This window comes from Phalacrocorax carbo, chromosome 4 (assembly GCF_963921805.1).
Source record: "Phalacrocorax carbo chromosome 4, bPhaCar2.1, whole genome shotgun sequence".
Lineage (NCBI taxonomy): Eukaryota > Metazoa > Chordata > Aves > Suliformes > Phalacrocoracidae > Phalacrocorax > Phalacrocorax carbo.
The window spans coordinates 41,440,132-41,467,492 of NC_087516.1; the positions used below are offsets into that span (position 1 = coordinate 41,440,132).

At 42.6% G+C, this 27,361-nt stretch overlaps 1 protein-coding gene across 2 annotated transcripts in view; it reads right to left on the reverse strand.

Annotated features, from left to right (window-relative positions):
* The window catches only part of GALNT7 (polypeptide N-acetylgalactosaminyltransferase 7), a 73,499-nt gene extending 47,986 nt beyond the window's left edge, over nt 1-25,513 (reverse strand). For both annotated transcript variants that reach the window (XM_064449714.1, XM_064449715.1), the window contains exon 1: nt 25,360-25,513. In XM_064449714.1, coding sequence (XP_064305784.1) covers nt 25,360-25,485 — 126 coding nt within the window. In that variant the 5' untranslated portion in view covers nt 25,486-25,513. The remainder of the gene's footprint in view (nt 1-25,359) is intronic.
* Nucleotides 25,514-27,361: the final 1,848 nt, after the last annotated feature.

The window sequence follows — 27,361 nt, forward strand, 5'->3', positions numbered from 1 at the left end:
AAAGCAAAACCAAACGCACACACAAATGGAAAAAGTACTGCTTCTCAAACAAGGATAAATATCTATGGCACAACTGCTATCACTTCAGGAAATAAATAAGTAATATAAAAGCCCTTTGTAATCATTACAGATTCTTTTGCACAAAAGTTTGTTTTAAGCTCCACATGCAGCATTGCCTTCAAGTCATATTTCGCAAAACCTTCCATCAAACAATTCCATCACAAGGCAATCACGTTAAATTAGGGCAGAAGTAGGACCAGGAGAATATTAGCAGTGGCATTCAAGCCACCTGGCTCCAAAGGGGCATTCGCTGTCACAGTGCTTGGGCAAAACTCTCTCTTGCTTTGGCCTCTCAGGGTATTTCAGAGGTACTCCAAAAGCAATGGAGTGCATACTGACATACTCAGTAGCTCCCACAGTGACTTTTAAAATTGCGTAAATTTAGAATAGAGCATTTATGGGTACTGCAGAAACTCAGAGAAATACAATTTCACACTAAATTATAGAAAACTTTTGAAGTTTAACAATACATGTTTGTAAAAATAACAGACTGCTCAATCACTGTAATTGCACACTTTGTGCAACCCAAGTGAAAAACCATACTATTGATGGTGTCTGTCACCAGCATTTCCAGGAAAATATAAGTCTAAGTTATGTTCTTATGTTCATAGTTGCCCTCAATTTGACAAATACACTGACAACATGAAAGTCCATTATGCAACCAGTGCCATCTCTCCACAGTAGATTTTTGCCCCATTAAATATTTTAGGAAAAACAAAACATACTGTAACAGGACCTAAATCATACCTATTAGTGTTAAAGCCGTGTAAGTTGTCTTATACCAACCCAGAATAAGTTTTGATAGACAGAAATAACTGGGCTACTGTTTTGTACCATAAACATTACTGTGATGGTACCTCCAAAGAGCAAGAATCGTACTGGATAATGACCGCATCAGACTACTTTTTGGAGCATGCAACACAAGACTTGGGCAGAAGCCACTTATGAGCCACAAAGAAAACTCCAAACAATTAAAAAGAGCTTTGATGATCTAAACAAGCAAGCATTACTTTATATGCACAATTTACATATATGTTCTATTCATTAAAAAAACCCATAACTGAAGTGCAACTGAGGTGCAAGGGCCACAAGTAGCTTTGGAGAAATGTGTGTTCAGCAGTAGTTTTATACTGCTGTGTCTTGTACTCCCACCGACATCCGAAGAATGAAAATGTTGCGGGTTATTTTTGGTTTTATTTTTATTCTAAAAAAAAAAACCAAGGCAACTTTCCTCTTCCCCTGCTTCCTAGACTTCACAGCATCTGTCAAGCTGATTGATACGCAACACTCTACTCATTACCCTGCACCATACTTTATCCAGCTTCCTTTTTCTTGCCTCCTTTCTCTCAGTTCCTGAGTAGCTCCTCGAGAGGTAACTGTTTTGCCAGGGATAGATACCTGTAATAAAACTGCTCATCAGCAGCATTGAGGAAAATACCTTTTTCCACTCACTCCTTATGTCTTATCTGATCTGGCAGAACAGAACAACCACTAGTATTTACACTTCTACAGTTACAGAAGTAACTTAGTTTTCAATAGATACCAGCAGGCCACAGTCATTAATATCGACTCAGCCCACTGAAAAAAAAAAAAAAAAAAAAGAAAAAAAAGAAGCAGCAGTATCTCTGAGCCCCCAAATCACCCAAGTTAGCTGAGGCAAAACAGCTTAGGGGAGTAAGATCAAAAATTTTCTTCCATCTTATGGTTGAGATTCCTGAGGTTTGACAGCATCGTTTATGGAGAAGCAAGTGGCACGTTCAAAAATAAAAAGGGCACATAATAAAGGAGAGGAACTGTTTGTAACAATGTGAATTTGGCAACAGCTCCGTGTTCTGCTGCTATGAAGGGGTTTGACAGAATTTAGCATTCAAGTTCCAAGTGACTTGCATTAATCTACGTGAGTTCCTGTATCACTGATTCCAAAAAATGGTAAAAACAACTTCTTGTTACCTAGTAATGAGTCTAAAAACTAACAATAGTCACGAACACCTGAGGTCATCTCTGCTGGTGTTTGAACCTGTGAGTGCAATAAAGACACTGAGGAAGATAAGGCTCAGTTTCTCAACTTTTATTTTTTAAATGGTTGCTGTTGCTGTACGAGTTCCCTGGGCAAAAAGACCAACTAGCTCTTCCTGTCGTCTTGGATTTTTGTGAAGATACTGTCTACTTCATCACAGCAGAAGCACTTATCTAGGACAATGACTTCAGGCTATTGCTGCATACTGCCACTGCAGCCAGCTTCACACAAGGTCATCGCACACACAAAGTCATACTAAGTTATGGAAGGCCTCAGGGAACAAATCACATGGAGACAACCTCTGCCCCTTGTCCTTCCCTTTTTTTGTGGCATAACTGTAAATGTAACTCTGATATTCAAATTTCAAACAATGCAAGAATACTTATTTTTCAGATGAAATAACTTGATTGCCCAGCTATTTGCCTAACAGAGGGGAACACCATAAATCCCTGGTTTTACCCCTTTAGCTGCAGAGTACCTTGTTTAAAGATATATCTCCACATTTGGATAAGTCAGTATGATACCCATCTAAGCATCCCATTTAAATGAAATGGTTCTGTTGCAATATTGTCTTTCACTTGCAAGTGGAATTTGTCTGAACTAATGATGCTTCTGTCATCCTCTTTGGCCTTGCTGTGCACATATCACTTAAACTCCTGCAGCGCAATGCAATCCTGCCACAAGTGCTGTTTCGGCTCACACTGCTTTATCCCCTGCCTTTGGTCCTACAATTCCTTTTCTGATGTCCCTTCTCCCCCACAACCTCCTGCTGCACGTGTCCCTCCTCCTGAAGGAGCCTGGATTTTCTACAAATGTAATGGTCACACTCATATGCGTCTGGTCCAGACTAAGTGACTTCCTTTAGTTAGCAAAATTCAGTTACCTTCAGCAAAAGCAGAGATTACTAGGAGACCTGGCCAGAGCGCTTTGTGCCAGACCCAGTCTCTTATTGGGGATGCCACTGGCCACCCAAAACTTGTGAACTTCTCTGTTTCTCTCACCTTTGGTGAGAGTTAAGAGTACAAGGACAGTGAGAACATGGTCTGTACCTGAATTATCTCACATGGTGCCTCCTTAGGAGAGGTGTAGTACTTCTCAAATCCCTGTGTGACAGGCAGTTTCACAATTAGACCCTGCCTGACTGAGAGCAAGTAAAAATAAAGACACTGAGTGCTTCAGAACAAATTACTGTCAAAAATAGCAGACTTTTACTGTCCCTGTTTTTACTGGCACTCAGTGTTTGGGGAGTATCAAACCAGCTGTTAAACCTTCCAATTTGTCTTCTCTGTCGCCTGAGATTCAGCTCTTAACTCAGCATTTACACATCCTGTTCTTCCATTCCTGGTACTTTCATAGTTTATTGTGCCGTACTGCCCCTGGTCCCACCTGTAGTTCAATAGTCATGCTGCATTGAAGAAGTCTCTCTGTCGGAGATCCACTTCACTCAAAGTCTCCACTTATGAGATGTCTCAGAACTTTGTGGAGGTAACCTCAAGCAATGCACCTCTCCTGTGGCTCTGGAGAGCACCATGTAATCTGGGATAGTAACTAAGGAGATCTATAACAGTAAGACTCAGACAAATACCTGAATAAACATATTAAAGAAATCTCTGCTTAACTTTGTAACTTAAGACTAGTTTTAAAGGAGGCAAAATAGCCTCTTACTAAGATTAGAATAATTTTCAACTAACACATATACTCTTAAACTAAATCATGAATGAAGCTGCTGTGTTACCTAAGGAGATGTTGCATTTCAGTCTTTCCCATGTTCTAGAAGTGGAAGATGTTGGCACTAGTAGCCTGTGCAATTAAAAAAAAAAAAACCCAAACAAAAAACCCCAAACAAATATTTGCAGCTGCTTGCTGCAGAATAATAGAAAAGTTGTTAGAGGACCCTGGATAAGATAGAAGTATGATCCAGAGCCTCCTAGATCCTCTCCGTACAGACAGCACATCAAAGACAGCAGAAAGGCTTTTAAACTCAGAACAGCAAGAACTGATTACAAGTTTATTACAACTAGAATAATCAACGTTTTCACTGGAAGAAAGCCAAAGTGATCAAGTGGGACAGAACATAAAATAGCATAAAAGCAAGTATCTCCCTATGCACCGCATCTTTTCAGGTGTGCTTTTGCTTCTTGTTAATTAAGTGGCTTTCTTTGTTGCACCAATGTGCAATTTCTCTGGTCCCCAAGAAACCAGAGACCCCAACCTTTCCGTGCCTGCCAAGAAGGTTGCCTGCACTGATCCTGGCCTGCTGCTCTTAATGGAACATTACACAAACTGGGAAAAGACAAATACTGCACATCACACAAGGTAAGTCATTTTAGGTTAAGTACTTCAGACTGGTCTTATCAACCCAGAGACTGTGCTTCAACTGCAAGAGTCTGCCATCAGGTACTTTTCAAATGCCCATAACCTTCCTCCTTTCTCTGTACAACAGACAAATTCCTACATACTGCAGCCTACATTGTCACTGGCATGTATATAGCCTAGCATTTCAACTGCAAACTTTTGTAGAGCATCAACCTCAGTAATTCATTCTCAAACAGAGACTGCAGTGATTCAGACCTCCAAACCAGCAAAGAAGCACCTGTTCAGTATGTTTACCCTTGAATGCACCATACGGGTTGCTATCCCATAGATGAGATGCCACACAAATAAATATATTTAAAAAAAATCAAATTTGTATGCTGTTTGACTCACTCAATGCTAAATTCAGCCATTTAAAATATTTTATTGTCATTTAGTTGTTCAGAATGCCATTATGGTAACAGTCAAGTCCCATGAAGAGGCCATAGAGCAAGGAGAGCAACAAGCCCTGGGACACCGTTATTCTACTGCAGCACCAGGAGAAAAACTGTCCCAGGCAAGCAAAGCCCACCAGACACTGATCCTGTCTGTCGAAAGCAAGGTCTAGTTTCTTTACTAGTCTTGAGAGCAGAGACTGTAAGGACCCAATTGCTTCTGGTTTTCCTTTTTTTCCCTGAAGCAACTCTCCACCTGAAGTCTTAGGAGATGTCAAGTTACATCTACTCACAGGAAGGACAACACTTATTGTGCAGAAGGTTAAACCTTGTTTTCTCTGAAGAAACTTAATGAAAATAATTCTTTCTCAACTTCGCAACCTGGAGGCAATCCATGGGATACATTACTGTGCGAGAGGCTCAGCAAGGTGACTTGCTCCTTAAGCAAATGTCCCAGCTGCTGGCCAATCAGCGTAGCAGGTATCACAGGAGGAGCAAAGCAGTAGATGAAGTGATGCATTTCTAAACAAAAAGTGCAACAAATTGGCTTCTAGGGACACAGCCAACCCCAGAAAAATGTTTAAGCAGATGAAGGCTGTGGGAAGCCTCCAAATGCTCAGAATTCTGGCTGGCTCTAATCAATATTATCATGCCTCATTTTCATAAACATTTGTTGTTATGTATTTTGTTCAAATGCAACCTTCTGTTCTCCTTTTAATGCTTCTCGAATTTCCAGTTATGTTTACAGTGCTTTGATTAAGATGGTGCCATTGCCTACCCTATTTCTGAGGGGCAGAAGGTGGAGGCAAAAATTTTTTCCAAGTCTTTCTTCTAGACAAAAGCTGAATATCAGGAAATCCCTTCTGAAAAATGGATTACAGAAATGCATGGCAGAAAATGCAAGATTTTTTTCCCCTGTATCCCTCCCCAAAATGATTAGGAGTACCACATTTGCACATGGCTACACGATTTGGAGCAATGCTATGCATTCGATCAGATTTTGAAAACAGTGCTGAATGGATCACATAGCACGTCTAGAAAACACTAAAATCATCAACAAAAAAGGAAAATGTAACTCTGCCCTTCAGCTTGCATACCAGGACTTCAGAGGCAAGTACTAGATGCTTTTCTCCATCTTCCCTAAGCTTTTCCTAAGAAACATGCGTTTGGACCATACGATATAGAACACCTCACAACCATAAGATATACTTTTCTAATGCAGCCTGATAAACCAAAATCTGTTTTTTGTTAATAGAAAAATCGACTTTCAGGTCAAGACCAGAAAATCAGAATGACGATAAAAGCATTTATTATCCCACATTTACAATAAAATTAATCAGAAGCATACTTGGGCTATAATAAATAGCTTCATAATAATTTGAATAACCAACACCTTGCTGGCCTATGAAGTTTTTACCCAGGACACAAGGAAAAAGAGGAGCATACCATAATTAGACAACTGTCCACAATTTTTCTCTCTAGAGGGATTTTATAAATGCTTGACTGGAAAAATTATGAATATTAAGGGCAAAATGGACAATTATTTAAGACATCATCTCTATCAGAGCTGACTGCAAGATGCAAAAGGGCCTCCAGATATCAGGTTTTTATCTGTGACTCTTGACTATTTCTTCCCTTCTTCAGAAAAAAGCCCACATTTATTTTTCATCTGAGCTTTACTATCTTTCTCTGTATTGCCAATTAGAGGCTAGCAGAATAGCAGACACACTGTCAGTAAAATAGATTAGTAAAACAGTATTCACACAGGAAAGCAGGTCCCGTTTCTTAGCTTAAATGACCTCCTTCCCTTGTAGATCCCTTAGACTATTCACTTTAACAATGAATAAAAATCAAGTGCAATCCTGAACACCTGAAAATAAATGCAGTGTTGTATTGATGTCTTGTCAATTTAGTATACGCTGATCCATGTCGTTTAACAAATTCTATGGTAATATTCTACTTCTGCCACACGCATATGCTTTCAAATGCTTGGCAAACAATTCCAATGGTTTTTGCAATCAAATGGAAGACCGAGAGAGAGAACAGCCATGAGAATGAATTATTTCACTGCAACACTGCCACAATCCAGAACACTATAATGTCTATTCCTAAAACCTTCTCTCTGGTTCTTCCTCATTTCACTCCTGCATTTTGTGATCTCCAGCTGCATAACCTTGTCTTTTGTGCCCAGCAGCTAGTCTCGTCCAGTCCTATGCCGACATTCAAGGCATTGCTACAATTGCTAAGAACTTTCTTCCACAGGCCTTAACGGTTCAACAATAACAAGCCATCTCTTTCCCATCCCAAAAACCTCTTTCATTTTTTCCCCCCAAGCAAGTTGTGCCCTCCAAGGTGAAAGGCTTAAAACACAGTATCACCGAAGAGATTCAGTACAGGATGTGTTCTCGTAACTACATTTCAACATTAAACGAAGCTTGTGACCTTTCTGGCTGAGTCACTGCTCCTTCTGTCTCGCTCCAGGAATACCCTTCATTTTATGCATAGGTTTGAGCGAGATCTTAAAAATAGAACTCATGTTTATTCATATGGACATTAGAGATTCTTAAGGACTTCTAAGATGCCCTCTGTCCGACTTCATTTGATTCCATAAAGGAGGGATTATTCTCCTCCTTTTCCTATGTAGTATTGTTACACAGTAGACTATGAGGGGGAAAGGCTTTTCATTTTACTAGGACCAAGCCCCTTTTAGTAATGTTGTCTCTAGACTGAAGAAAGAGATTAAGCTCTTTCTTTTGGATTTAAGCAATCAAAATGTAAATAATCAAATTTTAACCTGTAAAGGTAAGCAGGTAAAAACAAGCTTTGCACGAAAAAGGCAAGAGACCAAAGAGTTACAATTTCTAATCCATAACTTTGCTATTGAAAATATCCAAGTTCTACCATTACTTCCCCCGGAGGGAAAAACCCTCAGAAAGACATAAAAACTACCATCAATCCTCATGTTCTAAGTGGCTGAGGACAGCTTTTCTGGCCCTCCAGGCATCAGCTACGAACATTGCACTGGTTAAAGCCCACAGAGGAACTTCATCCTCGTTTCTCAACCATCTGACAGATGGATATTTAAAAATCATGCATTTGTTTTATATACCTCGGCGAGTAAATGACATTTACAATACAATAAATCCCTCACTGATGGGCATGCTTGATCAAGGGATGCAGGCTTCTGTGCTTGCATCTTGTCTGCCTCAATTTTTAAAGATGCATACGTCAATCTCATTTCATAGTTCTTGCTATTAAGAAGCAAACTGCATGATTAGATTTTCATTTATCTTGAAATATTGTTACCATTCTCAAGCTTTACAACAGCCTCTTTCTTATTTTTTTTAAATTGCATTTCACAATTTGATCAACCCTACTGTTTTGAAAGCTTTGTCAAAGAAACAGGCAGCTGAAGCCAAAAGCTGCATTGTAGGAAAATTATGCATAAAGTCTAAAACCCATTTCTGAAAGCTTCATCTGAACTCCCAAAAGATTTCAGAAATTCAGGGTATTTACGTAATTACCTTGTGTACTGCTTGGCTAGGTAAGTGAAGGGAAATCACTTGTTACGATTAATTGTGTTCTCTGTCTCATCTTTCCTTGACCCTTCATTCCTGCATCTTTTCTATGTAGGATATTAAAGAGATTGTGTGGTATTTGCCAATAAATTAGTTACAGTCTGCTGAACCGTTGAGGTAAGGTAAGTTCTTATCTGTCCTAAATATCTAAAACAAAAATCAACACAATACATGCATTTGAAATACAAGAAGGAAAAAAGAACTGCAACAATACTAAACTAGTAAGAACCAATTTACTGAACAGGTACATCAATCTTGGTAAATTGACTATACTTTTTGTGACAAATACAGCTAGTGACATTACTTGTTTTGCTGCGAAGTAAACATGATGAATATCAAAACCTATTTCATAGCTTTGCTTTAGAAGCCACAGCATGTGTGAGCACAGCCAGGTTCTTTCCATCTTTTAGGCAGTCAGCAAGAATACTACAATATAATCCACAGACTTCTTCAGATGGACTCCATTGAACCTGTCTGCTCTCCACTGTGCTTCCAGCCTTGCACTTAGCTGTGCACTCTCCACGCAATATCTTGTATTTCGACTATGGAAGTCACCACGCTCATGTTGAGATCACAAGACCTAGCGGAGAAGCAGATGCCCGGCACCTGGACTTCAAGAAACGGACTGCCTTGTCATTTACTTGGTTAGTGCAGATGATCCATGGTGGTGCCAGCAGTCTAAACTTGAAGGTGCCTGAGAGTAATGTTCAAAACATTACTCTCAAAGCCAACTTTGGGAACTGACATCCTACTGCTTCCTCCTAACATGGCACCAAGGATCAGCCTCTAGCTGTGAACATCTTTCAAGGGACCTGCCTACATCTGTCAGATCCTGAATACAGTTTTCACATGACCTTTGTGTATCCAGCTCAAGTATGCTCTGGCTGGCATTTCTGACCACATGTCTGAAGACACAAATGAACATCATCCTTCTATGTGCACTGATCCCTTTGCAATTGGACTGTAGCATTCTACCATTTAAATTATTTGGCACACAGAGCACACACAAAGAAAGATGCATGAGGATCCTTCTTGCTCACAAGGAATGGAAGCCCATGTTCTCAGCACTGGGTCTAACCACAGGATACTCCCCACCATCCAAACAGCATAAGCAAGAGACATTTGTGTGAAGCACTGTAATCTTTTTAACAAATGCTCACTCCTTGTAAACATTTTTGTTATGAAATCAGAAGTCTTGGCAATTCAGACTTTCCATGTAAATCACCAGAATAGAATTTTGGTTAAAAATTGGATCTTGAAATGACAGCAAGCCTTTCCTCAGGTGCCCCAGTAATGCTGTTCCCAGCTAGAGCAATTTCCATGGGCATGAAGCATGCATGCTCCTGGTGGGCTTCAAATGGAGATGCTAATAACTGCATTTACAAAAGCTGTGCCCTTTGCTTACTGCATCTAACACAGAAAAGATATTAGTGAAGCATACTTATGATCTATCCAGTTCATTAAATGGGTGTTTAAATCAGAATGCAATTTGCTGAATCAAGACCTTTACATGCTAGCCTTGCACTTAAATTCTAATAAAGCCTGTAAAAGCCTGTCAGAAAAACTAATTTCAAAAGCCCTCTGCGCTCCCTGAGAAAGAGAGTCTGTTGTCTCTAACAGGGCAAAATCTGGCCAGCAGCTGGAGATAGAAGAGTCAGTAAGGCCGTTCATACTTATGTCCAGCTGGGGAGAGACAATGCCTCCCAAGAGGAAGAACTGGACAAGAAGAAAGACGCCAGTATTTCAGTCCTCAATATGAAAGAGAAGCTATATGCATGAGCCATCAAATACCAGAGAAGGATGAACTGACAGATGTACTAGAACAGGACAGGAAACAATATAGACTTGTTTACTGTATATCAAAACAGAATCAGCAAAACAAACCCAAAAATCCACAAGGAAGATACTCTAATCAAAACACAAAAGAAATAAAATCCACTGTGTTTTGCTACCTTTCAATAACCTGCAAAACTATTATATTGAAAATGTAATGGAAAAGCAATATATAAAATATATATGGAAAAGCAATAAAGAAGTGCCTTTTCTGTAAGAGACAATGCATTTTCACAGTTGTCAACCAAGCCAATATTATTACTATCATTAATCAGTTGCCTTTCGGGATGAGGTGCTTACACACAAGTGACAACAGGGCAACATAAAAGGTACATGCTCTGTTTAAAATTTTCATATGCAAGTTACCCAGACCAACATTTTCTTAATACATTACTCTATCACACAATGTAGACTTGGACAAATCTTTTAAGAAAGAGAAAACCAGACTGAGCCACTATCCCTCAAATAATTCCCAACAAAAAAACCAACAGAAAAACCACTATTTATTTTTCTTAAATTACAATTAAACAGCTCTACTGTTGTAAGTGTCATGGCAAACACTAAAAATATCAGATACAGCAATGAAGACGTGTCTCTGTGTTCTTTGGTGAAACTGACAGAAATTTTCAACTGGATATAAAAAAAGCTTGCACCATGAGATCAGCCAAGCAGTAGGACAAGTTAGGCAGAACTGGTTGTACTGTCTCCCTCCATGGAGGTTTTCAAGGTCCATCTGGACAAAGCCCCGAACAGCCTGTCTGACCCCACAGTTGACCCTGCTTTGAACAGAAGCTTGGACTAGGGACCTCCTCAGGTCCCTTCCAGCTTGGTTTATCCTATGATCCTATGCAAAAAATCTGGATAGCCTTTCTGACTCCATTAAAGCTGGAATTTTTCACCTTGCATTTAACTCAGTTCAATTTAAAAATATGAAAGCTTAAATATAAGATACTATTCAGCTTTCCATTTTTAACAATTTCAACAGAACATGAACAGCAGAAACTCTGTGCAATCTCTTTACTGAAGAGCAGCTGAAAGCCACAAGCAATAAAACTTACTTCAGACATAATATTTTACCTGGAAACAGCATATTTTCCTTTTGTTTAGCATGGCATTTCCAGTTCAGTAATTCTTGACAGTATGACACAACTGTAGATTTGTAAAGATGTCAGATTTGTATAAGATGTGGCAAAAAAATAATCACTTGCCTACTCTTCCTACCAAGTAAAGGGACTCAAGTCTGACTTCCCTGTTTTATTTAAAAAGCGAAGTTTGGAAGACTTCTGAATGTCAATGTCATTATACTGACATCTATCTTCCCAAGATTGCAGATATACGGTAAAACCTGAAGGTGATATTTTTCATCCCTGCTGCAAGATGAACTGTGGAATACCAGGAATATGAATTACAAGATGCACCTAGCTCTTGCAGAAAATTAATGAAAACTCTATTTTTTCAGCTGATGCAGCCAAGTTGCCTTTACATTTTTGTGGATTTAAACCTTTGTCTGATAGGTGCTGAATTTTTCAAGCTGATGTTCCAGAGTAGGATGGATAAACTCCTACGATCAGTTTACTTCTCCGCTACACATTTTTGTCCTGCCTGTGCACCAACACAAGCACCTTTACACCCACATGCTGAGATGGAACAAGGACTCCTCGAAGCCAGCTGACAAATGACTCTGGCACCCATAAGCAAGGTGAACACCAGCGCTGAGCTAGTTCAAAACAAGAGTGTTATGAAAAGCTGCTGGAAGCAAGGGGTAGCTGAAAAACAGAGAAGAGTGCCCTAGTAGCAGAACATACGGAACACAGCTGCCTCCCAAAGCCATTTAAAACCCTTAATTACAGAGGAGAGACAAGGGCCACGCAACCCTGCTCCCCCCAGGTGTTCTCCAGCCATCCTCAAAGCTCTCCTCAGGACCTCTGCTGGGCAGTGGGGAGAACAAGTACCTGCAGGCTGCCAGGACAGCAGCTGCCTGGCTCAAAAGAGGGTTTGTTTCTTTTGTGCATTTAAAACAAAATAAACCAACCAACCACAACAACAAAAAAACAAACAAAAACAAACCCCCAAAAACCGAAAACTAAAACCACCTCAGAGGGCCTCCCTCAGAACCTTTCTTCTCCCTTGGAGGAGACCCACTTGCTGGGCTAAGGAAGTAGAGGCATAAAGGCAGCACGCTTATGTCCCTCCAGAACTTCAGGCCAGACACTCATGATACTCTAAGAGCGCCAGAAAAAAACAGGCAGCCTTGCCCAGTCGTGTGGTTTTCTGAGTCACCACACCCAGACCCCGTCTTAGTCACAGAAGCAAGAAATAATCAAAGCAATCCTATGCAGCGAAAGCCCGTCACAGTACAACAGGCTTTGTTTTGGGTGGTCTGGGCAGTGGCTGCTGTTCCCCTTCCCAGGGCACCCCAGAGTGCTCTTCCATTTTTTTTCATGGTAAATGGTAATGCGGGAACACTGTTATGCTCTGAACAAAACAGTATTTCTGTTAAATATTCTTAGCAGTATGAATCTCCCTTTATTCTTCTAAACCGAAATGGAGCTACAAGAAAAAAAGATACGATTTTCCTCTTACTACAGATTAATGAGATAGCTGCATGTTCTTGAATGCTGGGAGGAGAGGGAAGACATGCACAACCAGCGGTTGCCCTGCACTAGGTGAGGGCACTTCCCCCTTTTCAGGAAAGCTCCAGGCATCAATAGAGTTCTCAGCAGAAGTATCTAAAAATTGTGACTTTACACAGCATGATGATTTGAGCATGTATTTCTAGATCTCCAGTACTACCCTTTCCTTACAAAATGCACCCAAGTATCAGGCAGAACTCCCTTCCACATAAAATAATTAAGCAAAATTACTATGTATTTTCTAACTTTTGCATCCAAACTTTTATGCCACTACATCTAGACAACAAAGGGTATTAGGGAATGCGCCAGCCTAGTACAGGCCACATTTCTTCAGTCTAGAGACAAAATAAATGAAAATAAGTAAAGAAACAGAAACTTTAAAAGCAAAAATGTATGAAGGGAAAGGAACATTGCAGAGATAACATGCGCTGGGATATAATCAGCACTGGTTATAAAACTGCCATATATATAAAGCTGCTATAACTGGTCTTTTTCAAGTTTCTTTGAGTCCTATAGCCAATACAGTATAAAAACAGGTAAACAACATTAAGGTCCGGCAAAATGAACAAATGCATGCAGGGGAGCAAATGGACTTCCTACAGGAAACTTGTTGGGTTTTGGTGTTAGACTATGAATAGATCTCCTAAATGTAAATATACACTGCTGGAAGATTCCCACTTGTAAAGCCAAAGTGACTTACAGAAAGTCAGATACATACAATTACATAAGGAATATTTAATGGGTTCAGCTATAAGACGCTGATTCTATATCTGAAACCATAACTTTCTCATGAGTATAACTGGGCTTAAAAATAAAAATGCCTATGCATTTTAGTAAACATACAAAAAACATTTTGCTCTGGAAATCTCAGGTCTGAGAATGAAAAAAGGAAGACGATAAAATAGAGTTCTTTCTGATGCTTGAAAGCATTCTCACCAATGCACATTTTAAAGCAACAGAGTGAAGATTATTCAATTAAGCTACTCAAATACATTTTTAAAGCTTTGACCTAAAAAGTATAATGAATTCTGCTTGCAACATTATGCCTTTGGTAACATGAAGAAGTACATTATGGTTGTTAGATAAACCAAATTAATAGATAAAAGTTCTGTTTCTTAGAAATTAACAGCTGTGAACATTTCCTGAAAATTAGGATTGCTGGGATTAAAATGCAAACCGTGTTTTGACAAGTTACCAGGACAGACTAAATTCTTGCAAATATCATGCAAGATAAAACTTGTTCAAAAACCTGTTCAAGCTGCCTCTCCTTCGCAGCAAGGCTATTGGCCAAGTCTGTCTGTGAAAACTTTGGTGCTTGGCGTTTAAGGCTGTAAAGACTTCGTTCATCGTAGACATGAATTGTCAAGGTTAAAATGAAACTGGGTTTTTTTCCCCCATAAAAATCATAGCATTTTATATCCTGTGACAAATGTGTTAGAAGATAGATTGCCCAAGCTATTACAGAGGATAAAGTCAAGAGTAGTAGTCTGATCATCTATCTTCCTTTCTTACTTCCAGATATCCATATCATTTAATATCTTACTGTAATGCAAAAAAACTCAAGTTGTTGAAGAGTGGGCCATGAGAATAAGCCTAATTAACTCCCTAAATTCCTGCAAAGAATCAATAAGGAAAAAAGATTGACCAGTAAAAAAAAAAGGAAATAAATTGAGGCATTCATCCTTCAGCTGAGGATGAGATTGGAGTAAGAACCTGGAACAACAAAGATCAATGCACCTCATTACACTAACATGGACTTGTGCTGGCTGCAGTCAATGATCATCATCAAGCCTTCTTCTAAGGATCCAATCACACCTTTGTCACCTGATGCAGACATACAGGACTATTTTTAAAAAGTTAATTTTTAAAAGAAAAAGACTGTTTCTGTACATTAAGATCTGAAAACCAGTATCTCGCAGGCCTAACTGTAAGCCCAGCAGCCTCTCAGTTCTCTGCTTAACAGCAAAAACATAACTAGGTACCTCTGATTACCTGCAGCCCCTGTGTGCATTTCACCACACACATTATTTTCAAGTCAGCTTGGGTTTAGAAATTATGCACCCCCAGGAAATATTGCCAAAAAACCCACCTCCCAGAAAGGCACGAGGTGTCTCTCACATCTCTCAACCACAAGATCTAAGCATATGTGAGTGAGAGAAAGGGGACATCGGACAGATGAAGCGTGCTCAAGAACAGCAAATTTCAAAGAATTCTAATTATTTTTAAAGTAGGCCAACCCCCAGGACATATCCACTTCATCCAGAAAAATTAATCCAGCCCGCTCCCTGCCATCCTCTTTTCCCAAGGCCCCTCAGGCATACACAAAGATTAAAGGCTACATGAACTATCCCGGCAGTCTGCTCCCTTTTATCACAACAGCTTGACAACTCCCCTGTCATCACCAGCCTTCGTAGAAGATAATAACAGGAGCAAAACTTGGTAACTCCCTGAGAGATGACTGACGTGACTATTCATGGAAAAAGCAACTCTGCTCTCTAATACAGCATCTCTTATCTTACAGAGACTTCCTACCTTTAGTTTCTCTACATGAAATAATGGTGATGGTACTGACACCTTGGATTCCTACTCACTGCTCCGCATGTGAGCACTCAAGGGTCTCACCATACATTGCCAAAGCTGGGCCACAGTAGCCATTTGTCCCAGGTTTAGCACTGAAGTCTTCTCCCAGTCTTGGTTCCAGTGCCATGAATAGCTGCACTCCTTGAGGATGTTTCTTCTGCTGAGGACCCTGAAGGAGGAGCTCAGGCCTGGACCTGCTCAGAGCTCCACGGCCTCACTGTGAAGTCAACACTTCTTGGCCTTCTTTAGCCCAACCTTCCTTGTGCTGTTTACATAAATATTTATCTTGAAGACTTGCTTATCCTTTTGTTTAGACTGGTATTGGAAAACACAGAGAGGGACAGAAGACATAAGGAGTCTTCAACTCTAAGACACCGAGGTCACACAAATGCATCCCAGAAACTGATCTTCAGTCTTACTTCAGACACCCAGGGCTGGAAGACCTCCACAGAGAGTACATTCAAGAACACTTTACACAGTAAATCTCATGCCATAAGAGTAGCTTGCATTGAGTGAAATATCAGCATTGGGACCTGAGGATCTCCAGAAAGTGATACAGGATTCTTCTCCCTCACCAGGAGGAGCTGAGGCAGAGGAAACCCACGCATCATGCTTCTGGACTTGAGAGATGCTGGCTAAGAACTCTCCAGTCAGAGGCAGGTGACACAGTTACAATCACTAAAAGGTCATATTCCATCAAAAGAAGCAAACAACAAAAAAAACCTACCTCCCACCCTTTTCCCCCTCTGCAGATTACTGAGACATTGTTTTTAAGCTAATCACTAGTGAGGGTTTGGTTCTGTGCAGGAGGCAGATATTTCATAGAGGGGAGGGAAATAAGGGTTGGAAAATGTGGAAGAGGTAAGAAAAAAGCAACATATTTCATAGCTGCTGTTTAAAGCTTCTCAGAGGCTTTGGCATGTTTAGAATAACACTGTGGGAGATGGATTAGCAGGGCCAGAGCAGGTGAAGCAGTCTAAGGTGCATGATAAATGCACCACTGACACATGCATGGCTTATAAAAGACATATATTACGAGCCTGGAGGAGCTAACTTCAAGGCCTCATTTAAGTGCAAGTGTAGCAAACCTTGTTTCAAGACTAAAGCATGCAGAGAACCATTTATTTTCTCTGAAGAACACCTTATCTCAATATTGTCTGTCTTGGTCTTCCTTCCTCAGTAGGAATCCCAGATGCTTTTAAGGGGTAGCTTGGTTACTTTTTTTGGTTTTGCTTCAAAATGTTATTACAGATGAGGCATTTTCTACAGCCAGCTTAAAATGATAAACACATCTTTCTTTGACATATCGACAATTGTTATTAATTAGCTCAAAACAAAGACACTGCTTCAATATCTCAAATCCATAAAGGCAGGAACTGAGAAATACAATGGGGTGCTGCTATGCTTCAGCCCTACTGAAATGTTATTCCTTGGATTTTTTTAGTCACCTTTGAAAGGGAAATCTTTTACTACAGGTTAAAACCAAGCAAAATTTTAAGTTGTGACAAATATGTTCAAACAGAAAAGAACCTATATTCAATTTCATTAAAAATATTGTATTTTTTCTACATAATACTTTCTACCTTATTAAAAAAATCAGCTGTATTCACTCAAGTCAGAACAGTTCTTGCTGAGCCATTTTCATTGCCAATTTTTTAAAAGGCAACAAAATAAGTAAGAAACTTTGTGGGCTGAGCACCATCTGCTTATGCTTTAATTTCATTAACAGTTATATTTTGAGAACTTCAACTGTAAAGAAAGTTTTCCAAATGTAAACAGCATGTAAACCGGTGTACTGTTTTTACCTTATACCTTCCTACAATTCTCTCCTGCTGCTCAGGGGTTTACTGCACATCAGTTCTGGCTGCTGCTATTTGCAACTGAACATTCCACAAGGAAATCAAAGGAAAATAAGTTGTAGCTCAGGAAAGCCAGAGCAATACTAAAATGCATTACTGGAGTCCGCGATTAGAATGAAGGATTCAAGAAAACATGCTAAGTGAGAAAATTAAAGGAAACGCAGACCACCACAGAGCAGCAAATAATTAGTTTATTATAACAGAGGGGGGAAAAAAGGCAGTTTGTTCTGTGAGTTGCAAGAAAGCATGCTTATGCATGGAGAAGCATGCTTAACTCTTGCTTCATACAATCCTTTTTGAAGCCCCACCTCTTCATTACAAGTAGCAGCCATTTTTTAAAAGGAGTAATATATGTAGCCCAGTAAGAATAATATTTTTATTCCCACATGGGAAGTCAATGGGTTTTCAGAAAATATGAATCCTATATGCTGTAAAATGCATCCCTAGGAAAGCACCAACATATTTCAAAAACAGCTCACATTAAGCAAAGAATTTGTTTTTTCAAATTTCAGACCTACCAATTCAAATGATATTCCGATGAGCAAGCAAACGTTTCAAAACTGTTAGGTCCTGAACAGGGGGAACACAATAAGGATGCTTTTTTGAAAAACAAAGGTAGAATACAAGTATTAGCCTTCTACTCTGTACGTTTTTACAATTACTAGGAACAAAACACTCCTTTTCCCCAAAAGCACACACTTTCCCAGCAAGCTCCTTCAAGGAAGGGCCTACAATTAAACTGGTAAATAGGAACCTAGAAATCTGCTATAAAGCACAACCTTAACCTTTGGTTCACATTTACAGAAATCTACTGAGTTTTCCCCTAGTTTTTTTCTTCCCCCTAATTACCCTAATCTTTTTTCCCCCTAAAACCTGTAATAGGTGAAAGGCCAGAATACCCCCAAATCCAAGCCTAAACGGCATCACAGGTTGAAGACACACACACTGCTGGCTGCTTACTGCTCCCCTTTGCTGGAGCATTCTGACAACATCCTCCTTACTGAACACATTACCTTGACATTCCTATTACGCATGGCAAGGTGGGGGGGAACATCACTCACCAGAACAGTGTCTAAATCTAGAGCACTGTGGGGCGGAGGTAGACCGCTAAAGGCAGATTCAGGCGAGATAAATTCCCTTTAATTCATAAAAAGATTAAAGGAAACTGATGGAAGAAGAGGCCTTTTAAGCAGCATGTTGCTATTTTTAAACTAATCATTCACAGTAGATGTTTGTTTTCCATACTTACGGAGGAAATCTAGTAATCAAATGTAACCGTTACCAGACTTGGATTAGATGGTTTAGTTTCTGTAAAAAGCATCCCCCTCGCCCCCCCCCCCCCCCCCCCCCAAGGTACAAGTCAAACCTATTAATGTAACAGCTTATCCTGCCCTATTTCTGCTTGACAGTCTCCCATAATGCTGATTTAATATCTGACAAAAATAGGACAAAGATACTGTCATTTTTCATTAGGGAACGGCAGCTCAATACAAGCAATTTGAACTCTGCTGAGCTTGTGTTAGGGAAGGTGCATGCTGCTCGGCCATGTGGCAAAAAACCCATGTATATACTTCTGGATATGACACGCCTTCTCTCAAGGCTGGCATCCTGAAGACCCACTAGGCCTTTCCCAATAACTAAATTTACTAGCACCAGAATTTCTACTATCTCAGCTTTACCATCGTCCCTTAATTCACCACCTTTAAAATAGTTAACTATTAGCTATTTTCAATGCTCCATTGTTTGGCCACTCAGCAGCACTAATTACCACTTCTGAGTTTTGGTTTTTGGTTTGTTGGTTGGTTTTTTTTTTTTTTTTTTTAAACAAATGACAACCTACCCAACCCATTCTGTTGATCCTTCCTGATTTCTGTGGTCTTACTCAAAATTTCCCCATTAGGTACCGCAACAGTGGAATAGTTTTACCTGTGCAATCCCCAAAACAGACACAATAACTAAGTTTTTTGTTACATAATCTTACCTAAGAGTGCAGAGCCACCTTCCACCCTATGCCGAGGATCCCGCCAAAGGTTCCCTGCGTGCTCTAGGTGCCCTTTTGCTGCAGTGGGATTCTTAAAAATCAAATGCCAGCCTTAACTTAAGATCTTTGATTTTTCAGCTGTTGAGTTCTTTTACATTACTCACAAATGGTAACACTTGGGGCTACATAGGACAAAAGGAATCTTGTCACATACATATAAAATGGTGAAAAGGTGCTCTCTCTAGAGGACTTGACATTTACATAATTAATAGCCTTGAGATAATGAGTTATTTACCTAACTTATTAAAATGAATCTGAATGACAAAAGAGTTTGAGAAAGTTTTAACACAATCTATGTATGTATACATAAATTGTAGGTATTATGTAGGCGCTTTTTTCTTCATTTCTTTATATTATTCACTTTGTGGTCATTTATTCTGCAACATAACTGGAAGCTTTTGTCAAAAGATTTAATTTTTAATATGCTAGAGATTGGGGGTTTTACACTCTCCCAAGGGTGACAGATTTTTACAAGCTTTTTTCAAAGCCAATTTAGATGAAAACACACATTAAAAAAAAATAGCATTTAATATCTCAATTAATTTTGCCTAGTACTGTTGCTAGCATCACTAAAGCTTACTGTAATAAACAGAAGGGGGGAAAAAAAAGGTGATGCTTACTTCCAAGAACAGCAATACTTTGGCTATAGCAATCTCACTGCTGCCCTGCACACAGATTTCAAACAAAACTTCTTGAACATGAAAAATTGGTCAAGGTGTTAGTTTCTGCTGAGTGTCACACAAGAAGTAGTGACTTATTACGGCTTTGATTGTAGAAGGTGGCGTGCCTATGCCTCGCCCTGCACCTGTAGGGAGCTTTTCACACCCAGATGATGAATGATTGCATTGAGCTTTCAGATAGTGCCAGAGTGGCAGAAATGATGTGGCACTCCTTGTGTTAGGTCTCACACAATTACAGAAAGGCAGACCAGGAAAAAAGTGACCGACGCATAGATAACGATATAAAGCAATTGGAGAGAGATTATTTTGCTACTTGATCTCCTGCTTACCACAATGCATCACATTTTTACAAAACTCCGACAACCTGAATCCCTTCACTACTGAACACCACTCTCCCTGTTAACATCAGATTTATCATCTTATTCCAATTCCCACCTTTCCTCCAGTAAGGATATCAACTTCAAATTCCTGTGTCTCAGTTTCTCTCCTAAGCACATTTGCTGTTACTCCTTAAGGGAAAGTGGAGAATTTCCGCTGGGGACTCCCACCGCAAAGAAACTAATTTAAACCACAATAACACTTCAAGTTCAGTCTGCAACTTGTCATTAAGTTCTCAGTGACAATCCAGCCAAAGCACACAGGATATTAGCGGTCCTTAAAGTGGAGAAGAAGGGGTGTCACCAGAAAGCTCAGAAAACGTCCATTCAGCTTTTGTTTCTTTTTTTTCTAACTCCTCCGCCTCCACATCATAAATTCTCCACCTTCTAGTGGCCATGTGGGAATCATAATGTTTAAACTTGGTGGCTGGCGAGGGCCCACAGCCCCAGATGCAAGCCCATCATCTGGTTTCCTGAACCAGACGGACATGCCAGAATCACACGTGCACCTGGGCCCTCGGCAGAGCTCCCCTTCCTGATCCAAGGGCAACCACTCTTCCCTCGCTATGGCATGGCTGCTGTGACATTTGGCAGCAAAGACAGCTAACTGCCCTGGCAGGGGGGGCGAGGGTATGAATGCCTATGGGTGGGAGACTGTGACCTCAAAAAGTCCTCTTAAGTTATAGAGCACCAAGAGCATACCTGGTGGAGATGTGCATGCTTTTAGGGGTGAGTAGGAGGAAGGGGACAGTTGTCCAATTACTTATACACACAAAAAGCCCCTGAGAACCCAGTCCAGAAAGTCTGAGAACTGTTGATAAACAAATACTCCCTAAAAAAAAAGCTCATTAAGAACATGTCACTTACAGACACAGAAAATTAAATGCCTTCAATACGTGGCAAGGCAAGCTAATGGCAGCCCACTGGTAGCTCAGGTGTGGTGGCTACAGGCTAGCTAAAGTTAGGAAACACCACAAGTGCTGTAATGCTTCAAATCTGAAGCACCAGGCTCCTGACACAAGGCCAGACAGGTCATGCCAACATTTCAGGAAGTTCTCCTCGCCACACACAAGAAGAGGGCAGAATGGGGAATTTATTTAATGGGTTTTGCAATCTCACCACCACAGTTCTGACCTGTGCAAGGTCAGCCACACACTTCCAGCAAATCTTTTACTACCTTCCTAGGCTCTGGAATGGGATAAGTAACACACTGGACACGCTTTCTTACTTATTTTCCTTCATGTGGACAAACAAATTGAGTCGTTTCTATCAGTTTATTGGAGCACTCCAGTGAAGATTAGAGGAAGCATAAGACCACTGATCATACTACTACCACATAGACTATGGGGATGCAAAGTTGTACTTTGAACTTTGCCTCAGGTAGGCTAAACAGATCTTTCAAAAAAAAAAAAACCAACCCCCAAAATCCCAAACCCACCAACCTCAATTATACATAACTTTTAAAGCTTCTAAATACTAATTTGGTCACTTTAACACTTGGTAATTGGTCAGATTTGGAGAGTTAAAGTTGACCTACGCTACATTTACTCCTCTAAATATGCTGCTTTCAACTTTTCAGTAATGAACCTTTCCTTACCGTTTCAGTCCATTGGTTCTGCCTGCTGTACTACGCACTCCTTGACGCCACCAGCTTTTAAGGCTGTACCTCTGAGGCTCATCATTAGCGACACACCTCGCTGGAGACCAACAAGTACTATAGCTGGGATCCCTACAGCAATCTTCCTACGATGAATAGCCTCAATCATTTCCTGCTAGCTCCAAAACCGTGATCCCTTGATCCAGAAGAGCAGAAGCTATGGGAAAACATCCAAAAGACCCCACACAACATGCATATAATAATTGAATCAATGACTCTCCCTGATCTTTTCTCACAGCCATAAACAAGAGTGTCTTTGCCTAAATCTTCAGTACCCTTGTAATCCTTACTATCAGATAGCAGGTGTTCTTACTTACACGAAAGCAGATAGGCTTTTAAAGACTCTGAGGATAGACCTTAATATAGTTTCATTATTTCCATTTGGTTTAGATTGGAAACTAAAAGCTCTTTAGGATAAGGATTATTTTATTCTGCTTGGGCATTTCTGATAATGCAGATAAACACTTAACCCCCTCCCTCTGAATCCTACAAGCACTTTTTCCTCAAATGGTGCCTTACAGAATCGATATTCCACAGGCAGATTACCCAGGGAAGGGCTCTGTCTCCCTAGCTTCTGAATATGCTTTCAACAGCAGCGAATACATACATCTGTGGTAGTCTTCTATCAGAAAGAAAGGTCTTAACTCTGACTGTCTGTATTACTGCTATTACCTCTGTATTCTCTCATTTCCTTCTTACAGAGCCACTTCTTCACTTTCACTTTTTCTTTGAAAACTCTCTGTACATTAATCATCCTGCCTCTCCAACAGATCCTCTGAAATCTTTTAAGATCAGCAGAAAAAAAACATTAACACAATATTTGAAGGGAGAACAGACTTTTTTTTTTTAAAGGTACATAGTTACAATGCTACTATGTCATTCTTGTCTGCTGCTGTAAGCAGGAAAAGATTCAGGGTTATAAACATAAAAAGAACAACACAGCAGAACTTTTCAGCTTTGCTTCTTTAAGGCCTCGGTGTTATTAAAAAGTGCCCAGGTTTACAGTGCAGAGAGGGAAAGGGTACTGCCTGAGGTTAGCTATAAAAAGTTAAGTTCTACTTCATGCTGATACTGTCTGAGAAGGAATTTTACATTTGTTGGCTAGAGCTTTCAGCACAAGCAAAGGGAGGAGGGTGTTGTACAGGAAGAAGAATTACTCTTATCTTTCGCTTAACAAACTTTACGGCAGCTAACAACACACACACACACTTGTACGACTGAACAAAGTGTGCAGCAGTGCATTTCAGAGAAGTAGTTCCGATTAGGCTCCTAGTTCCAACATGCTGACTCTGTACGAACGCGCAGACTGTTTCCAGGTGTGGCAGTGAGCGTACCCCGAGACCCAAGCCCACCCCACGGGGTCAGCGCTGTCTTCCCAGCAGGATGCAGGGTACACAGGCCCTCACCTTCAGATATATTCCTGGGCTCTGCCACCTCCCTACAAATATGCCGGAGTGCTGCTAGTAGCGAGCCTGCTCACTACTGTTTAACTAGTATTCATCACCTGAGCAGTGTCTGAGGAGGAAAGCAGTCCAAACCAAAACATAAATTTTGTAATAACAATACCATTTCCCAGAAAATGTTGAAGAAGCACGTGTTACCCACTCTCACACAGATCACAATGAGAAGCAAACAGCTGATCTAGCTAATGAACCAGATAGTCTGTTTAGATTTAATCTTTGACAGTGTTTACTTAATATAATTATATTTGTTCCCAAAGAGTGCATTATTTCATGAGGCAGCTGTCATGGATATTTCCTCCTCTAGTCAAGGTAGGGGTGATCAAGACCGAATACTGCTTTATCAGGGGCTAGACTGTAAAAACTTTTCCGACCCCTTTATTGCCATTTATTGCAGGAAAAGTAATTCGACTGGTTTTGACACCAAATGTTTACTGCCTGACATTTTCTTGGGAGCTATGCAAATAAAATTACTTAAGATTTTTCTGTACACCGAAAAGCCTATGTTGTGTCTAGAAGAACAGATTACAGGAACTTCACCACTTAATAAACTGCTTATCTCCAAAAGAACTGCTACGGCCTATTATCTCAGCAGTAACTACCAGGATACAGCAAACTGCAACAGCTTCAGAAGACAGAGCATCTGCTGAAGGAGTCCAGCGTAATTTCCAGGTTTCAAAAGCAAGAATTCTGCCAGCTCGCTTGCCTTCACAATTATTCAAAGCGGCCCACTAGAGAGGACCAAGACCATTAGCGAACACATCATAAAAGATCACTTTTTAAGATAATCACAGTAAAATTTTACGCCTTTACCAAGATTAAAATAATCCTGACTAATCTTACTTCAAGCAGATCCCCTTAAATCCAGTTACATTCCACGACTCTAAAACATCTGGGGAAGATGGAAAAAGCACTCTGACTTCTTCTGAGACCCTGGTGTCAAACAGCCAGATTATTCTCACCTGATGTGACTAAGGCAAGGCCACTGCAAGGCTCACTCCCCAGATCTGTTTGCCTGACCGCCCGCAGCACTTCCAGAGGTTACCGTGCCTCCCACCCGAAGCGCTGCCCGCCCCGTGCCTCACGGGTCACCCCAATATTTCGGGGTGGGAGACCCGCACCACCTGCACGATCAATCCAACGCCTTTTGGCTTTCTGTGCGTTGTTCTTAAATGACCCGGTCTGCTGCTTCTCCTTGGCAAAACCTGCCGCTCGGTTAGCGAGGCGTGCGGAAGCCGACCCGCGGCGGCGGGGCGAGCGGGAGAGGGGAACACCTGCACCCTCTGAGGAAGCGCTGGGGGGACCTTTGCGGGATTCCGAGGCAGCTCGCCCCGGCGGGGTTATTTCAGGGGTGGAAAAGCCCCCAAAGGAGCGGCGGACCCGCGCGGTCTGGGTGCCCCGGGCGCGGCCGCCGGGGAGGTCCCAGGGCAGGGCCCCGCTCCGCCGGACATCGGCGCCGGGCGTGAGGCCGACCGGTGGGTGGGAGTGTGCGTGTGTGTGTGTCGCGGCCGGGTGGGGCGGACCGGACCGGACCCCCACCGGACCCGGCCGCCGGGCCCCAGCGGAGCGCGGCGCCCCCGGAGACCCGCCAGCCCCCACGGCAGCGGCGGGCCACGGCGCGGCGCCGCCCGGTGACGGACGCCGGATGCGGGGTACGGCCAGGGACGGCCCCGCCGCTCCGCTCTCCCCGCTCGGGCCTGCAGGCGCCGCAGGCCGCAGCCCGGACAACCGCCCCTCGCCCGCCCGCCCGCAGCCGCCGCCGGTCGCATCCCGGGCGGCGGCCCCGCCGCCCGCTCCGTCCCGCCCGCCCCGCCGCCCAGCGCGGCCGCGCACTCACCCGCGCCCGTCCCGGGGGAGCCGGCTCCTCGGCGCGGGGCGACAGCGAGGACCAGAGCAGCAGCAGCCCCAAGAAGCTGCCCGCCAGCAGCACGGCGCGCAGCAGGAAGCCCAGCTTCAGCCGCATCCTCCCGCCCGCCCTCTCCCTCCCGCCGCCGCCGCCGCCGCCGCCGCCGCGCACGCAGCGCCCGGCCCCGCGCACCGGCGGGCTTCCGCCCCTCGCCCGGCGCGGCCCCGCCGCCTCTCCCCCTCCTCCCCCGGCCGCCGCCGCTCGCCGGCAGCCGCCCGCCGGCGGAAGCTTTCCTCCCGCCGCCGCTGCACGTACAAACTTTTTTTTTTTTCTTTTCCCCCTTTTTTCTCCGCCCGCGCTGCCGCCGCTGTCCCCCCCCTACCCCTTCCCCTTCTTCTCCTCCTCCTCCTCCTCCTCTCTCCCCCCCTCCGCCCCGGTCGGCTCCCCGCCGCGGGCTGCCGCGCCTGCCTCCCCGCCGGGCGCAGCGGCCGGGGTGATGCGGAGCAGGAAGTGGCCGCCGCGGGAGCCGCGGTTCCACGTGGCCGCCCCGCACCGGGGCGGGGGCGCCTCGCACCGGGCCGCCGCTCCGGCCCCCGCCGCCGCCGGGCGTGTGCTGCCGCTGCACCTGCTCCAGCCCGGGCGGCGGCTGGGGTTAACCGCGCCTGCACCCCGCCTGGAAAATGGGAAGGAATGGAAGAGCGCGGGGGGGGGGGGTTGGCTTTTCTCAGCTGGGTGGGCAGCTCCGCTCGGGACGCCGGCTTGCAAAAATTGAGGTGCAAACGTTTCACTTTAGTGCTTGTCGTGGGACTAGAGTAATGCAGGCCCGTTAATTACTCTTTGCAGCCTGGGCTGCAAAATCAACAGATTTTTCTTGAGGATAGCAGGTTAAGTACGAGATTGCAGAGATGTTATCAGCCCTTAGATTGTGTGTATTTGGTTACTAATTTTCTGCACTAAAAGTTAGGCATCCTATTTCTTCCTTGGAAGGAGTCTCGCATACACGCACATGCACAAACTCAATTATGTGAGCGCTCCACAAAGCAGAGCCATGCAAGAACAGTACTTCCATGTAATACTTTTGTCTTTTCTGTGTATTCAGTACTATCTGCTTGCTTTGACATTTTTCAGTACTATTTTGTGTGTAAACTGGGAGGATATCATATCCAAGGATCCTGAACGTTAACTTTCAGTCATAAGCACTGTAGAAACAGGGTATTACACCCTGAATAGGTTCACTTTGGAGGAATAAAAACACCCTGACACCTGAGTGACCTTTGGAATTGGACACACCTAGATACAGCAGTCTTTGTTTATTCATATAACCTGTGCAAGTGCTCTAGCACAGTGTGATTCCCGCCCCCCCCCCCCCATTCTGCAAGATCATGGTACGAGACGTAGGCAAACGTGATGTTTAAAGCGTGAACAACAGCTCTAATCCTTATGAGTGTTTGCACAGCCCCGTGACTTCCGTGGGTCCCCAAAAGGTGTTTTCCCCAAAGCCCCCTCCCTGTTTGCCATTGCAGTAGCCACACAAACATCTCAACGCAAAGGGTTACATGACTGGTTTCAGGTAGGTATCAGCACCTGCTCAGGCCTGGGAGGCATTGCTTTTTTTGCTGGGAAAGGCATAGAGTTGAGGTGCCTGGCTCTGAACAGATCCCTTGGCTCCCTGAGCCCAGTAGAAAAAGACAGGTTGGGGCTACAAACTGCAGCTCTGTAGGCTGGCAAAGAGGTATGGAAATGTTCCCCCCAACTCTTCTTTCACTGCTTTCTGGAGACCTTACTGCAGCAAAAGGTGCTCTTTCCACCCGCTGTTTTATTCTGCGTCTTTGGGATCCCTTTTTACTGTCCCGTGCTGGTGCTCTGAGCACACACAAATGAAAAGACAAAGTTACTCTTCCGCTGCAGGGACCGTACTGTAAAACTGGCCACAGCCATGTGATGTGATACCACTCTGCTGCTGCGTGTCATAGCTGTGAGTGACAGGGACAGA